General features: G+C 39.8%; 1 protein-coding gene across 2 annotated transcripts in view; it reads right to left on the minus strand.

The window, feature by feature from the left end:
- Positions 1–18288, minus strand: part of ulk4 (unc-51 like kinase 4) — an 83222-nt gene that overhangs the window by 15096 nt on the left and 49838 nt on the right. For both annotated transcript variants that reach the window (XR_005443462.1, XM_038711993.1), the window contains exons 30-34: positions 17922–18014; positions 12941–12989; positions 10624–10729; positions 4389–4552; positions 1394–1495 (exon numbers count right to left, since the gene is read on the minus strand). Coding sequence is in view for 1 of the 2 variants with exons in the window: in XM_038711993.1 (XP_038567921.1) it covers positions 1394–1495; positions 4389–4552; positions 10624–10729; positions 12941–12989; positions 17922–18014 (514 nt within the window). In the remaining variant the exon portion in view is untranslated. The remainder of the gene's footprint in view (positions 1–1393; positions 1496–4388; positions 4553–10623; positions 10730–12940; positions 12990–17921; positions 18015–18288) is intronic.

An 18288-nucleotide genomic window follows, 5' to 3' on the forward strand; every position in this document is an offset into this window, starting at 1 on the left:
AACACAAGCAAGTTTTGCAGTTTTAATGATATTAGATTCAAGGACCATATTAAGTATTTCTGATTCTGATTCTGATTAATGCTGCTTCTTTCTCTATCCCACTAATCTCCCATGGGGCAAAGGGGCTGAGCGGAAGCCGGGGGTGTGTCAGACGCCCACCCAACACTCAATGTGTCAAGTATATATAAGTAAAAACCTCTATGGTGTCCCTTGAGATCTCCTCTTCTCCTCCACCCCCCACTTTCCTAACCCGATAACACCTACTGCGATAACATTTCCACATTTCTCTCAGCAGGAAAGGCCAAGATTGTACCCACTCTTATCTTACTATTTTTCAGATTGCATCACTTTCTGTGCTGGTACTTACAGATGTGACAGCCTTGTCTGCAGATTTCTGCAAGTAATATTTGTAATAACTGTAGTATAATTACTTTAGAAGTAGAATAATAATCTGCATCAAACAGTTTGCAAGGAGCATAGTTCATTTATTAAACATCGTACACTGAAGCACATGTAGCAGAGTCAGTACGTTTGCAGAAAACTACGTAACCTGTAACTTTAACAGAACTGTATGAAAGAATTAGACAGACTCAGAGTCTGTGCATGAAAATGCATTTCAAGCATTTTATTTGTCTCTTTGAAATTAGTTTACTGTAGGACTGCTTGATTAACTTCATTACCATAACAGACGTATGCACCCTGCTTTGGAAGACAGCTAATTAAGGAAGAACTTTTAAACAAAGCTTGGTCAGTAGTGTTGCTGTTTACAGTGCAGTCAGAAATGGGAGTTAGGTTTGACTATTGACATATTTAGTCTGGGAGGAAGCTGCCAGAAGCTGTTAGTTACCATAACAGTGGCAGATGGTTTTACTGGTCAGGTTAGTCTAATCTTAAAGAAGAAAGGACAGGAAAAGTTGTGTTAGAAATTTTGCATTTTACCTACTTAACAGCACTGACGTGGACATCAGACTGGCTTGTTATGAGCAGTTCAAACTAATTTGTGGGACCAGTTGCAGCATTAGCAACTGGTGAAAAGTGCTGCATAAGGTGTCACTTTCAATGTAAGCAGTTGATTTGAACTAGAGATCTTTATATTGTATCAGTACTTGTATCACTCTGTCTGCTAACTAATACCAATTATCAAGTATTACTCACAGGTAGAAATCATACCCAGAGACCTGACACAACATAAAGGATCAATTAACCAGACAAACAGGCATGTTCTCTCACACACTTCCTTGCATAAATAAGCATGCATACACAGTTTGTCTCACTGTATCAGGCATACATTTAGACATACAGTGCACAAACAAGCATGCAGGAGAAAACAGAAAATATGTGTATGAATGCAAGGCATTCAGATATACACACACACTGTGAGTGTTGGTCTCACCGTGTGAATGAGGTGTGTGCTGAGTTGGCTCAGGGGTCGGTTTTCCAGGAGCAGCTTCTCTGCTGCCTCCATCGCTGCTGCTGGACAAGATAGCCTCTGGCTCTACACGCACACGCACACGCACACGCACACACACACACACACACACACACACACACACACACACACACACACGTTAAATCATTTATAGAGATTTGACAGTCAATAATGATGGATCCAGAGACCTGCCAAGACAGATTCTGACAGACTGAGATAGACAGAGAAAGACTAAATAGACTACAAGAGGAAATAGTTTTTCTGCATGTTGTGTTATTTTAATTCTCCTTTAACATTCGATGTGGTCCTAACAATTTTCTATTTGTCACATCAAGTCATTTTTATTGCATCTCATTCTCATTAAGATCTCAGTCCCCCTCCCCAATTAGCACCTCTGTCCCTCACTTTCGCTTATTTTAGTTTAGTTCATGCCTATAGTGGAACTTCAGGCCAATTAGCAGTGGAATAATGTGATTAATACTGACACATATTTTCTCTCTCTCTTTCCCAAAGCCAATTCTTCTTGGTTATGCTCACTCTCTCCTTCTCTTTTTTCTTCTGTAGTATACATAATCTCTGACTCTCTCTCTGACTCTCTCTCTCGACCAACGGAGTAATAGTTTTGGGAGAGCGGTCTAGTCACGTCCTCTCTCCTTATCAGACCTTATTACCCAAATGAATTTGGTTTGGGCAGAAGTTTTCTTTTTAATGAGCTTTGCATTTCTCATAGAATTGATTTCTGCTGCACATTCTGCTTGCTCCCTTTTCCATCTCTGTCTCTCATTCTGTCTCTCCATCCTGCCCTCTCCCTCTTCTGTCCTTCCCTCTTCCACTCAGTCTTTTACCCTGCCTCCCCTTTTAGCCCCCCCACCCCCCTGTCCATGCATTAATATGTATGTGCTGGGGTGCACGTATGGGGAGATGGGGGCTGGTGTGTGTGTGTGATCGTATGTGAATGTGTGTCCGTGAGTGTAGGGAGGCAAGCTGAGGACAAAGCCAGTGGTGATAATGAGGCCGCAGGGACATAGCCAGACAGGCCCCTCTGTGTATGCCTGTGAGTATGAATGTGTGAATGTGTGTGTGTGTGTGTGTGTGTGTGTGTGTGTGTGTGTGTGTGTGTCCCACGGACTCGGGACCTCATCCACTTTCTCCTGAGTCCACAACTTCAATATTGCAGTTGCTTAAACCTGCTAGCTTCCACTGCACACATCAATGGACACACAGACACGCCACGAGAAATGATACAAGGGCAACATTTTGAGGGAGTTGACTTTGTGATTCTGTGCTCAACAGAGATGAAACTGGTAAATACTGGTGAACCAATGTGGGAAATACAACACCTTATATAGACCAGTGTAACATGATGCAGTAAAACAACTGACACACAGCTAACAACCATTTAAAAAATATATGATATTGTTTTTTAAACTACTTCAAGAGCCTCAATATGTTTCAATAAAACCCAATGCGATTAATCGCATGATTTTCTACGATTAATTGCATTGTTATGCTCAAACTTGAATAATGAATTCTAAAGTAGTGTATTGCACACTTTTAATTTAAATGTACAGCTATTTACACAAAAGTGCGATAACATGTGGTTTGCAAACTCTTTAAACAAATAAGGTGCTTTTTTACCAGCAGTATGCCCTTTAGCCTACACAGTCACAATAAAATATTGTAAATCCTAACTTAAACATTAATGTAATCAAATCATATATAAAACACAAGCTATTTGCCACTGCCAGGGCATTACCTTTTATCAAGAGTCAGAGTCTAGGGGTGGAGGAAAAAATAGATACAGCATAGTATAGCGATATTTTCCATGGCAATACTGTACAATATCGGTACATAAACGCCAAGTATTGATCTTTTATCATCTAAATTGTACATGAGAATTTTAATTTTTTGGCACTATAATAATAAAATCAATAGCTTTTTCAGTCCACTAGAAAAGGAGTTTTCCTTTGGGGACACAATTTAAATTTGGAAAAAAGTAATAAATTCCAATACATCGCAATATTGTTAAAATCGCAATAATAGCATATTGTGACATAAGTATCGTGATAATATCGTATCGTGGGGCATCTGGTGATTCCCACCCCGATCAGAGAGATCTCTTTATTTGTTTTTTTTCTGAACAAGTATCAGCAGAAACATTTTTCTTTCATAAGGGAGCAGCAGAAACAGTCTTTGTCACAGTCTTTTCTTGTGTCCCTGTTAGAAGTTGAATTGTTTTGAACTTTTGTATCCTCGCTATTTGTGAGTTTCCAGAATCTATCACTGTTGACTAAATAGGACATCAACAGGAGGGAATTCGCATGGCAGAGCATCCCCGCAAAACTCCATGTAGGTCTATCAGGTAAAGTTATGTAGCCTATAATTTTAACTTATGTTAAATAGGCTACAGCTGTGTAACACACAGAAGTTTTTGCCATGGTTACTATCCATAGAGCGCCTGCCGTTTACTCGTGGAGCGCTTGTCTCCTTGTCTGATCACTGGAGCAAAGAGCAACCCCGCGGGGCCAAGCAACTACGTTACGATTTTAAGAATGTTCCTAAGATCGATATCTTCCCAATACTAATCAGCATGCAGTGTTTAGCTATCCACTTCGCTATGGCATTTGTTCGCTTGTCTATCTACTTCTCCCACACGCTGCACCTGCCCGAAGCCTCCCTCCACGGCTTGTTTGGGTGGGTGATTGCAGGCTGATCAACATCCCACCCCTCCTGTGACCCAGGGTTTGACTGTATGTGTGTATTCAGAGCCAGAGAGCAACGAACTTTCAAAATAATAATAATAAATACTGCGTTAACGTGAGATAAAATAATTGTCGGTGTTAAGTAATTAATGTGTTAACGCGATAATAACGCTTTAACTTGCCCAGCCCTAGTTCTATGCCTTGCTCATAGGCAGCTTGATGACCATTGTTGGAGAGAGGGCAGTGAGTGTCCATACCTGCAGTGCGGAGCGGACAACAACAGATGTTTGTTTTAAGATGTTGTGAAGCAGCTCCAGAAGGGCTTGTAAAACAAGATGGCTGACCTTCCTCCCATGCCCTTCTCCATCCAGGTGAAATAGTGCAGCCTCTGAGAGGGTGCTCACCACCACCTCTATTAGACCTGTGCAGTAGAAGAAAAGCAATTGGATACAGTCACTCGAGTTTTGGATACAATGACTTGTTGGTACCAAAACAACTATATTTTACACTCTGGTGTAAACATTGCACAGGAAACATGTATCTTTATTGCCTGTCTCTTCATTGTCACTAGGAAATATCACATTTACAAAAATATCAGTTTGCTCACAAGCTCATTAAATCATTAACATGAATGCCCATCATAGATTGTAACCAAGCAAATCAACCTACTTCTACGTTTCAAACAACTAAGACACGTCCCACTCTCTCCTACATGTATGTTGGAAATACACAACGGTACACCTGAGCCTGACTTGAGTAAATGTCTGTAGCTGCAGGCTCTGGTTCGACTCCACAGTAGATCGATAGCCCCTGCACAACATGAGGGACACTCTCCCTTTTAGGTCGATTAGCATTTCACTGGCACCAATATGCCCAGCAGAGAAAAATAGCTGCCTTCAACATTTAACTCTTTAAACAGCACTCGAAGCTGTGCAGTTTGAATTCATCTGCGACAATCTGATAGTATCAACACATCCAAGTCCTAAGAATGGTAACACAAATAGCAGCAAAAGACAACTCAAATTAGATCTAAAAATACATTCTGTTCTTCTCTTTGTATCTCTTCTACTTCACTGTCACCTCACTTTATACCTCCCTAGAAAACTGTCCGATGTAGAACATGTTGTAAAGCTGCTAACCCTTGCCAAGCCGTTAATAAATAGCTCTTACTAAAGTGCAAAACCATGTTCCTTTGCTCATTAAAGTTAACATGAAACGTAGTTTGCTACCGCAGGCTTCTGCCCCTGAGACACACCTCTGTATGTGAAGACTAGATAAATTCTGCTCTGTCTGTAATGACATATGGGTTCCAATAAATGTACAGTGCCTATCAAGAAGTCCAAAGTTCTACCTTATTTTCATTTCTATGCACAAAAAAAGTAACAGTTAAATAACAAATAAATTAAATCACTGTCTTCACTGGGGAAAATACACCCAGTGTTATTTTCTATTCCAATAGATCTTTATTTAGAATGTAGATGTTGTGTGTGTGTTTATTTGTGTGAGTGAAAGTGCAACACTGCTGACACTAGAAAGCTATTAAGCTAGCCTGCTGTCAGTGAGATGAACTGTTGCTTTGTCAAGCCTCATATTTAAATAAACAGACTGCTCTACTTGGGACTGTTGAGTCAAACAAAGATCTCTTCTGCTGTTAATGTAATCTGACAGTGCAGTCCTGTTCTAGATAGTTCAGCTCAAGTGTATGTTAATAATATTATTCTGTTATTATCTGCTGAGAGTAGCAGCCATCACTATACACAGCCATCTGATCCTGATATTTAAGCCACCTATCAACCAAGCTTTACAGCTGCATAAGTAATCAAAAGGAAAATTACTCTTTGACTGTGTACCTAAATATTTGAAGCATATGCTCATATTGGGAATATACATACAACACACAGTGCTTGTAACTAGTGATCATATGGACTTTTAGGGTATAGAAATAGTCCTAATTTTCTAACTGGCCGAGTCAACACCATAAAAATCTGCTACAATTTTGCTATGTTGAAGGGACACATGTATTTCTGAAAGGTTACAGCACAATAGAAAAATATAAATAAAAAATATATACAATTAATGTACAAAGGTCAAGCTACACATAGTTTTGAAGTCGGCTAAAAAGAAAAATCTACAGAGCTAAGGAAGTAGTCAAAGCTGGAAATTGGAAAAGGAATTCGAAGCATACCAAACATTAATTCCAAATGCATACAATATACTCCTCTGACTGAATTTCACCAGCAATGGCTAAATGCATTACAGATTTAAACTCAATAATATGAATAAACAAACAAAACCAAAACTTCAACCAGAAAAGACATTTAGATAGGAATCTGACTACAGCAGCAATGCCAGCAAAGCAGAGTCTGTACTGCACTGTAGATTCATAGATAGATAGCTGACTGAATCCCTCGTCTTCTGGACGTCATAGGACACACATTTTCCAACTGCAGTCTCCAACATAACATTTGACACATTTCCAACGCACAAGACATTTCTGCATGCTTGACCCTCTGTGCGTACCCTTGATTAAATCATGCACAACAACTTTACTTTATAGACCCATATTCCATACAGCTTCCCAAATTAAACCGTGTAAATCATTGTGGAGTGTGGGAGACAGAGGCATCCTGGGAATGCACTGAGCACAAACAGTTCACAAAGTTGCATGAAAAATAATTCAAAGACTAACGTGAGCAACTGACATATTTATTATTATATATTTATATTTTTCATAGAAATGAACAAAAATAGCACGTGCGGTTTGATGTGTACTTAGTGTCGTTGCACACATTTCATTACGAATACATGGTCAAAACAGAGACCCACATTTATTAGCACTGCAGATTCATTATATATTAAAACAGCCACTGTATTTGGGGACAACAGGAAAGGAAAAGTTTCATAACATTACTTCATGTTTGTGCAGCGTGATCCAGTCTTATCTTGGTTTGGCTCCGTTCTGGTTCTCAGTCAGCTATACATCAGAAATTGCTTGATTCCTGTGTAATCATGTCATATGCCAACAAGTACATTTTTAAAATGTCATATGTACTAATGTTATGTGCTCATTTTAAGACTGGAGGAATTATGTAGTGTAAACCATTGTGCTCTGTCCTATTTTAGAGTTTGGACTTTAACTAGGTTAAAAATAGACATTCTACAATGCTTTGCAGTATCATCTATTTATAAACCATGTAAAATGATTTTCTACTGGGAATCAACAGGACAGATGGCTCACAGCATTATTGTCTAAGCAAATTAGGAAAGTTTTCTGGGGACAGGAAAACCTCTACTAAATTGATAACATATGACTAATGGATAATGTTTCAGTTAATTTAAATAAACTTTAATTAAAGGTTGTAAGTGGCTTCAATAATGTGATTTTCCCCAATAATGTATGCAACATCTGGGTAAGTCTTCTTCAAGGATGGAGTGAAGTATAGCATGATGAAATTGTGTATGTGCTTGATGTGCTTACTGAATATCTAAATGAGAATGCTTTTTGTGTTATTAATTTCCATCAACACATAGATATATAAAAAATTATTAGAAAACTTATTTTATTTATTATATGATGTCTGGTCCCATCCTGTGGCTAACAGAAGTGACCACTACCAACATATTCTGTAGTGCACTCAGTATTAAGCATTCATGCATTGATCAAGAAACCAACCTGATTGAATCTACAGGACCACAACCATCCAGCTAGCAAAAAATATATACCAAAATAGACTTCATACCCAACGACATAACAGGTTGCTTGTCAATGCATTGCATACATCCCATATGACTGTTCAAAAGATAACTTATAAGTCTTTTCTACAGCCCCCAAAATTAACGTCTAATTAAACAGTGACACAAATAAAACTAGTTGGTTAAAGTTAAAATGTTCTGGGTTTAAGGTTAGGAAAAAATCACCACATGTTATAATTGTTTATTCACACTGGACTGCAATGCAAACTGCACAGGTATGAATGCAATCCATGAACAGCATAAACTCAAGACACACTTCAAAACTGCTTAGATTTACTGTCATCAGTAACTTATTGATTACCATTATGTAGAATTGTCAATCTAGTGCCCTCCTGGGTTCTTGCAAATATAAAAAATATTAATATGCAAGACAGATCTTTGTGGTATAAATTATGCCAGGGGGCATTTTTATTGATTGGACACATATGGACACAGCGTGGAAGAACTATTATAGAATTTTTTAGACACCGTTTGGGGAAATGAACCCAAGCCTGAATCAATTTCCAATGGCAATTTATAGATGCAAGTTCCACAGAAAGTAGGTAACACCGGCACAGAGGCAATTACCTAAAAAAGTCCTCTGAGCTTCTCGCAGAAGGTCAAGAGAAATAACAAGGATTGGTGGCGGATCAAACACAGAGAGGAACCTCAAAGACCTTAAAGGATTCTGAAGACACATGGAGCCCCTTTAATTAATTACAAGCACGCTTTTAACGGACACCTTGTCAGTACCTCAGCCGAAGACCAAACTCAGGGGTTTCTCAGGATACAAACACTTCTGATCATTTCTGTTGTCTCTGTTCATTTCCTTATCAAATCTATGTGCCCACAAAATGAGTCTCAAATTCACTCTTGGTAGAGAAGCTTTAGACTTCATATGTTTAGACAATCAGATTACAACCAGACTTTCTACATTAGTCTCCTACATGTTCACACTTTGAACTTTGTTTAGGAAGAGTCTCTTACTCCCCTATCAGGTTAATCTTGCCCTCCCGCCTCACTCTATCTCTCCGTCTATCAACTTGTCACTCACTTCAACCTCAAAATTTCTCCTCTATCCAGCCTCCTCTCTGTCTCTGCACCACATTCTGTGTGTGTGTGTCCCACTCTGTCACCTCCCATTTTGCTTTCCTGGCTCTCTCATCTTTTCCCTCTCTCTTCTCTCTCATGCTTTTTGCCATCTTCTTTTTCGTTCTGTTGTTCTGCTCTCCCTCCCTATCTCTGCCTTTCTCTCTCTTTGCTCCCTATGTCTTCATTCCCCAGGGGGTATTATCTCAGTCGGAGGCAAATCTGCCCAATTATAAACCTCATCTCCTCTCTCTCTCTCTCTCTCTCACACACACACACACAGGGTGCTCTCGCATCCACATACACAAACATCTCTTAGTTTCCCACATACACAGAAGCATAAGCACTAATACATTCACACAAGCACAAAAAAAAACACCTCCCTATTTTGCTCTTCTTCACTGTCTATTTCATTGCCTCTCAACATAAACTCACACAGACACACGCTCACACACACACACACATGCTCACACACCACCCTTCCCCTCCTCTCTGTCACACCTTAAAAAGCCAATTATACACGCTTCCTCCCTTCTCCTCCTCTCCGTTCTTTCTTGCCATCGCCACACTGATCTGGAGTGCACCACAACTAAAAGAAGGGAGGAAGAGGAGAGAAGAAAATAGAAGAGGAGCCCAAAATAGAGGATTGGGGAGGAGGCAAAATGGGAACAGAGGAAAGTATAGAGATGATTTGATGGGGCAAGATGTGAGCAGAGTAGATTGGAAAAGTGCATGGTATGAGAGGAGGAAAAGAAATGGAACAAGAGGAGAAGAACAAGTTAATACAGCAAAGGGCAACAGAGTAAGCAAAAGGAGAGGAGAGGAGAGGAGAGGAAAGGAGAGGAGAGGAGCGGAGAGATAGCGTTAATTGCCCAGCCAGTATTAGTGCTGGGTTGACAGTTTCTTGTTGAGAGGAGAGCTGATTGGATGATAATGATGCTGACTACTGAACTGCCGCACTGCTGACCCAATGGAAATAGAGGGAGAGAAAGGAGTGATAGATTTGGGGAGGCAGAGGGTGCAGAGGAGAAGATGGATAGACCAAATCAGACAGAAAATATTGAGTCAAATATGAGAAATGACGTAATATTGTATTTTCATTGCCGCCGAGCTTTGCAATTACAGCGTTGAACTTGGGGTACACACACACACACACACACACACGCGCTCAGTGTTTGTAAATGTTTTCTTTAAGTTACTTCAATCATTCTCTAATGATAGATTTAGGCTGCATCCCTGCCTGATTTATTACTTACTATTCCTTCCTTCTAATTAATGACAAGCTCTTAGGTGTTAAATGACCTAACTTCTGAAAAATGTCCTCACTCCAGGAGGACACACACCATAAATTTGAATTTGAATCACTTGCAATCGACAGGGAATTCTAACATTATTGAGTTGCACCATAGCTGAAGGACAGAAAACACTGCCTCTGCCTTATGCGCACACACACACACACACACACACACACACACACACACACACACACACACAGCAGAAGGACAGCAGATGTCAACAAGCAACATGACAATAACTAATGCTGGCAGAGTAGATACATGATACCGCCACACTGCGTCTTAGGGTCAATCAAGCCCTCAAGGACTCACTTAACTCACTCACTAATAAATAACACTGGTGTAACAGAAGTTAAATCTTCCCTCTTTACTTTACCTTGTTTGTATAGCGGATCCAGGTCCAAGACTGCATCTCCACTAAGATTACACAGCAAGGCGACTGCATTCTGGACCATCCCACTGGTAACATTACTACTGTTAGCCTAAACCAAGTCAGAGGAAGAGACAGGATAAGTAGGTTACAGGTCAGTGAACAACAGTCAAAGGTTTTCTATGCAGATTGTTTTTACATCTAATCACATCAAACTAAATGTTATAGCTTCAGATAGATAAAATAAATAGAAGTATTGTGTTGGACTAATACACAGTGAGCACAGTTTATCGATGAAGATACGTTTTGTTATAGACTTTCATCACACCTTAAACTCACAATAAAACAATAAACTAATCAGGACAACCCCTCATTGCATATAAGGTCAGTGATAAATGGTCTATACTTGTCTAGCGCCTTTCTAGTCTGTGTGGGCCACACAATACCAAAGCCAGCCAGCAAGGGAAAAAAACTGAATTGTATGTGCACTGATTGAATTTCTTTATCATCATTTTATCATAGAAAATAACAGTTCAGTAGCTCTTTTGAATACCAGTGAAGCTACTGTATAATAGTGATCCTAAAATAAGCTATTTTCAAATTTTCTTTTTGTTTTGTACACACAATTTTGTACTTTGTAACATATTTGACAGGTGTACATGTTCATTTCTATTGTCAGAAGCACAGCAATATTGGCAAATATTTCTCCACATGTGAGACACAGAGAAAATTGATATGTTTTATTTAAAAAGAATCATACAGTTAGACTACTGAGAAAACTGTTATTGGGGCACAACGTTGAGCAAAGGATTGAATAAATTCTGTCAATGACCGGCTGGTGTAGTTGTGACCTGTGCTAATGGATTGGCTTTCCTCTTAGTTCCTATGTCCTCAACCTCTGCCGTCTCCTCCTTAGCTTGCTCTTCCTTTACTCTCTTCCTTTCCTCTTTCTCCTACTCATAAAACCTTCCGTCCTTCCTCCTACAGTAATTCACTTCTCCTTCTCTCTCCTGCCCTCGTTTCACTATTTGATCGGCTCTGAGATACATCAGTTCTGCCCGCGGGGTTTGTGCGCATCAGTGTGATCTGAATATGGGCAGATAAGCTTGGCCGGTGCTCGTCATGTGCAGTAGCCTGAGGCTGAAGACAATGACATCAATTCACGCCTAGGACAACCTGCCTGTCAGTAACAACAAATGACAAAGTTAATTTATTTTGATCTTTATGGACTAATAAGCTGTGAAAGGACATTTGTGACAGCTTAAACCTGACGAAGAGTAACAGAGTAAAATTTATTTTAACAATGACTCACTGTGCTGCTCCATAACTCATAGAGTGTTCAACATGTCCTAGTGATATCTCTACAGAGCGTACAGTATGAGTGAGGCAGGGTTTGTAAAAAGTATTTGACCGTAACCCACTCTGATCAGCCTTCTGCCTCCTCAGGCACAGCAACCCACCAGTTAAAGAACCTAGCCAGCTTCCTGAAGTCGTTTCATGTCTGAAGCAGAACTACTTTATCACCTAGACAAATACAAGCAGGCGAGTTTCGCCCTGACAAGTGTGATCACCAGTGACGGGTGTAATCCATCCAGATCACAGTGTTTCAGGCAGCATAAATCAATCCAAACGTGAGCAATACAGACAGCACTAATGGATCCTGACATGACTGGTTGAGACAAGAGTAAACAATCAGGATAGGAGTTAATCAGGCTGATGGATAACAGTGTTAAACATTTTGCATGCATGCAGCTAGTCGGGGCCGGACAGGCAGCCACGCAGAACACTAATTATTTAATAAGTCTGAGTGTGTGTGTGTGTGTAAGTGTTTCGGTTTGCTGAAAACACACTGTACTGTATGTGTTTGTGTGTTCATTAGTGTTTGTGCGTCTGCATAAAGGGTCAGGTGAAGTAAACTGTTTACTGGAAACATTGTTTTGGTTCGCTGATAACAGACAAGTGCCGTGCATTTGTGTGGGATCTTAATAGAGTCCACGTTCTCACTCTATTAACTCTATATTGCTAACCTGCCAGTCAATTACACAAGCCTTCTAATAGGTCAACACCACTCGGACGAATTTACATAAATACATCTATAAGGGTTAGATGGAGCGAGTGAGAGAGGAGAGAGAAGGAAGGATACAGAATATAACTGAGCTGTAATAAAAAGCAGAAGTGCCATAAAATAATACAGATTGTTTGGGTTGGATTAGCTGACTGTCAGATTTTTTAACAGGCTGACTGATTCATAGACTGGAGTGAATGAGCAAGTGTTTTGCTGATTGGCTGAATAATAATTGATTAAGTGAGATTGATTTCTTACCATAATGAGTTGAAAGACGGATGGTAGGATCCTACTATGTTTGATCAACCTGAAAAGGAAAGAGAAAAAGACATATTGGAGCAGAGGTAGAAAGTAGAGGATGAGAAATTAATTTAATTTAGAGGCACTTCACTGCACTGTTCACACACACATACACACACACACACACATGCACACACACACACACACACTGGGCTGTTTCATCTTCATTAAGGTTGGAGTTCCGCTACGACGACTCCTGTCTGGTACCAGTGGAATTGGGGAAAGAAGAGAGACGAAAGGAGGAGACGCGATGAGAGCGGATGAAGTGAGATGAGGTGAGAGAGGAGAAGGAAGGAAACGGGAAGAGGAGATGAGAGTTAAGGAGAAGATTACATTTGGCGAAGAGGAAAAAGGAATGGGAAAAGATTAGAGGAGAGGGGAGAAGCTTTGGGCAGAGAAGGCGTGAAAACAAAAGAGTCATGTGTGTGAATCCACATAGGAAAAACTAGAAGAAAAGCCAAGAGTAGAAGAGAGAGGGAGAGAGAGAGGGACGGATGTCTACATTAGCAATGACATTCCGTCTACTTACTGATTAAGGTTTCTTTGATTTCCAACCAATTACTGTGTGGTTGGAGTGTCAACACATATACACACACCTTGTGTATGTGTGTGTTTGTGTGCATTAGAAAGCAAAGAAGCATTCAGGCTGTAATGGGAACAAAGCCAGCTGAAGTCAGACTGTTGTTAATATGCTGAAGGCATCAAAGTCTGTCCAGTGATTTAAAAATCTGTCTTCTTTTTAAATAAGATTTATAGCTTGTCTGGCAGACCACTTATGGTAATCTTTATTTAAATAAGCTGATTTAACAGTGTCATTTTCTTTGGACTTTTCAACAGCAAATGTTACGTTCCACCTCTAACAGGGACCACACAATGAATGGTGTTGTATCAACTGGGAGGCTGTTTTCATTTAATAAAAGTTAAGATGTTCCAATTGAAATGCATCCAATGCAGGCAAAAGAGTAACACATTACCATCACAGAGTGTTAACAAGTAACTTTTCACATTCTCTTTTTACTGTTTAAATGTTTTGCTTTTACTGGTCAGTTGCCTACTTCATGTTCGATATGTGTGCTGAGATACGTTATTGTTTACACAGAAATGAATACTAGTTTCATTTTATCTTAATGTATACTGAGAAAATATTCCCCACACCATTACACCGACTTCTAGGCAAAACCATCAGCATCTGAAAAATAAACTACAATTAACTGGAGCAGGCAGCAGTTCCAGGCTTCACTGGTTCATGCACCTAATATTTCTATGTAACCAACATGCTCCAACATTGCAGTTGTTACATTTAACCATTTTTGTATACTCTGCCTGCTACTGCTACCTTGATTGAGTCTTTCTATTCTTGCCTGACATCAGATTAATTAAGATATTTTGACCCATGCCGTAAACTGTAGGTGTAATATCAGAGGTTGGTCAGGCGCTAGTGAGGTCTTTGAGGTACTGCTGAGCATAAATATTGACAAGATCCACCATTATAGACATCAGTATCACTCAACCTTGCACTGATACGCCACACTAGATGTGACAGCGCAGCATGTGCCCTAATTAAATCAAAAGTTTTGTAATAATTGTTAGGTGTAGTGTCAGGCGTTGCTCGATAGTGCAGCACACCTGACCATTATAGCTTGTATGACCGTAAGTGCAAGTTAGGCAGTCAGATACGTCTTTGAGATACTGGTGCCGATGAATATTGATATTACGACCCCTTATAATAGGCGTTTTATGAAGGTGCAAATGTGTGTGTGTGTGTGTGTGTGTGTGTGTGTGTGTGTGTGTGTCTGTGTTTGTAGATGTGATGGATGGCCTCCCATTAGGTAGGTGACAGGCTGAGAGATGAGAGGACGGGCCAGGCCAGCACGACATGAAAACTGGACTACCTTTAAACTACCAGCCATACATCAATAAACAGTGCACAAGACCAGACAAACAGACCGCCTATGACAGAACAAACAGATGAGACAACTCTTACAGCATTAGTCATACATCATCATTATTAGCTTTATAATGGAGCATTTAACATCACATTATGGCCAACCACTAAGATAGATTAACCTCTGCCTGACCAGTCATGTAATTCGGCTGTCAGCTACACTTGTAGCACTAAAGCTTAATCTCAGATGATTCTGAAAGGGCATCGTGGACCTTGTTATTTCAAGTGAAACGATAATAAACACCAAAGATAAAGTCAGGAGGTTATATCTTAGCATTTGGAAGTTTTAGTCAAATATCTACTGTGTATCACAAGACACTGGAAAGTTCTTCCCTAGAGGATGGTCCAATTATTCATAATTGACACACCTTAATGAGTTTTTGTATCATCTAAAGAATATTTTAAAATATTAAAATATTTTTTCATGCATTAATTCACACCAGAGAGCAGCCCAGTAAAACAGACTGTTACATGCAATTACAGACTTCTAGCGTGTGAAAACGACCATCTTGGTGTTGTTAACACCTAATGATGCCACTTTTCTCTGGCTGTGAGAGACTTAGGAGTCCAAATGATAATTTGATGATGTAATCGTTTGCAAGGTTGAGTCTATGTCAAGCTATTAACTAATGAAAAGAAGAATTATGAGTTGTTTAAGATGGAGATTCATCTACAGTCACAATACAACAGCCAACACAGTTAAACTAAGAGAAAATACTACTTGGTTGATAAGCATGGAATGTGTTGAGGGGTGAGGCCACATCTACACACATTTGGCAGACAGACATACCTATAAGGACATAGAAACAAGAAACATAGTTGGGCACACATGTAACCACACAGCTTAAGGTTCTTTGAGGAAAGGTCATAGTAAATGTAGTTGTTTGAAGGTGTGTCTGGGCTGTGATAATGCAGAGAGAAACAGCAGGCTGCCTACCCAACGTTAATGTCCCCAATTTACCATCTAATTACCGCTCGGCTGGCTTCATAGCCACACTTATCTAACCAAGACCCAGGCAATTTAATTTCTGATTGTATAACCGCAGTGATGGAGGGAGAGTTGTGGAGAGAGGGCACAGAGAAAGAGAGAAATGTGGACTAATGTTAATAAATTAGAGATGGTGTAAGAAAGAGAACGAGGGAGACAGAGAATTTTTTTTAAATATTGTTAATAATGTCAGAAGAAAAAGAGTGAGAGAAAAAAACAGAGATGTAGAGAGAAGAGTGCTGACACCAATTTGAAAAGTTCACGTCACTCTACTTGTTTCAAGGAAAGAAGGGGATGAGGAGAGGTGGAGGAAAAGAAGGATGGGGACGAGAGTGGGTAATATTACTGATAAGAGAAGTAGGGGCGTATTCAGCTATGAGGGTGAACTCTGGGAGGATGGGAGGGACAGATGGATGGAGATGGAAGGAGAATGGGATACTAGTGATAAGAGGTTATTATTGCTGAAGTAGATTAACATACGAGAATGGAAGCAGGAAAAAAAATGGAAGGACAAACACCAGGTTAACAGTCATGGCTGTTGTAAATTATAGTATTCAAAGATGAGAGAACTTTGGATAAGCTACAATATTTGACCACAAGGCATTTCCATGTCTTTGACCACTTTGCGATCCCCAAATACTGATGACTGTATTTGTAAGATTAGGTGACGAAAAGGTAGCTTGCCGTGAATACTGTCATCCCTCACCCTTTGTCAACATTTTCTCTTCTTCATCGTGTTGCACTTCCCCACTCCATCTAACTCAATCTGCCTGCCTATCTCTTTCCTACTTCCTCCTTGTATCCTTCCTTCCACCCCTCAATCCACTGCTTGCCTTTCCCATTTTCTCTCTTTCTGCCTCCTCTTTTTTCACACTCACTTTCTGTCTCTGTCAAAAGTTGAAAAAAGGAGACAGATGACCAGAGAATCAAGACTTACTGACAGCTGCTGTCAGAACACATCTATCAAACACACATACATAAGCGCACACGCGCACACACACACACACACAGATGAGTCATCTCATATTCAGCCTAGGGATCAGCAGATTCTCTGTGCAACCAAACCTGGAAACACATCATTACCTCTTTTTATTTTTTGGTGTCAGGTGACTGCTTCCTCAAGACATGTTTTTAAGTTCCTGAACAGCGAATTACTTCAACATTATGCAGTTGTGAATTTTACTTTAACTGCAGCAATAATTTTGTCCCAGTGTCGTATATTTGAAGAGTGTGCAGTACAATTTTTAACAAAGCTCCTCAGCAGTAGCTAGTGTGCCAAGATACATCAGCACAATATGTCAAGTCTTTACACATCTTAGCTGATACAGCACCTTATGCCTGTCACTAAACTGATTACTGATGTAGAAAACACTGGTGTTACGTGGGGTGAAAAAGGTCTTGAATGTAGATTACCAGCAGTGATGCAGCTGTGCTGATGTTGCTATTAGAGTGTGCATCAGCTATATAACTAAATAAACAATATTTTGTGTGTATCTGTATGTACTGTAGTAGGTAATTAAATCACTGCTAATAGTAAGAGAGTGTGTGTGTGTGTGTGTGTGTGTGTGTGTGTGTGCGCGTGTGTGAGAGAGTGTTTGCATGATATCCATGTGTGTGCGTTGTATTGAATAAGAAACAGTTATTCACAGTGCTGAACTGGGAATGACTGTCCTTGGCATTAAAACATTATATATAGAGCGCCTAAAATGTGACTGTGTGGATTTGTGTGGGTGCCTGATAAGACTTCAAAATACTTTAATACGACCAAAACGTGATCTTGAATAAAACCGAATATTGGAGTCAAAAATATTTCCAGTTAAACGTACTGTCCACATAAAACTTCAGTTACTATAAGAAAATAGAATGTATGTTAAGAAGTGGGTCTCTGTAATCTTTAGTGTACTTTATTATATATGATACTTGAGATGGTACTGTAAGGTACAATAAGGTCACATTTTGGTATTATGATGCCTCAACAGTGTTTTGAGTATCTGTGTGTACAACACCTGCAGATCTGCATGCTGTGTTCAGTCATCGATACCAGTAGTTTGAGGGCGTAGAGTGGGATAGGTTCTGCTGCTCGAAGAAGAGTCTCATACCTAGACACAAACATGCATGAGTACCACATTTAGCTTTCGTAGCGTTAATAATTTATGTACTGTTCTGATCATTAGTAACAGAGAGTAAACTGGAACAGATCTGGAGAGAGGGGTGGAGAAGAGGGGGAGGGGAGAACTAGACTTTTAATAGAGAAGGAAAAAAAGGGAAATTTTGGAAACAGAGCAGAGGAGAGAACGTGAGGCGAAAAGGGGGGAGAATGAGGTGAGATGTGAAGTAACAAATGAGGCAACCATGAGAAAGAAGATCATTTTT

The sequence above is a fragment of the Micropterus salmoides genome, unplaced genomic scaffold (assembly GCF_014851395.1).
Source record: "Micropterus salmoides isolate LMB-PRFRI ecotype aquatic unplaced genomic scaffold, ASM1485139v1 Ms_hic_scaffold_11, whole genome shotgun sequence".
Taxonomy (NCBI): domain Eukaryota; kingdom Metazoa; phylum Chordata; class Actinopteri; order Centrarchiformes; family Centrarchidae; genus Micropterus; species Micropterus salmoides.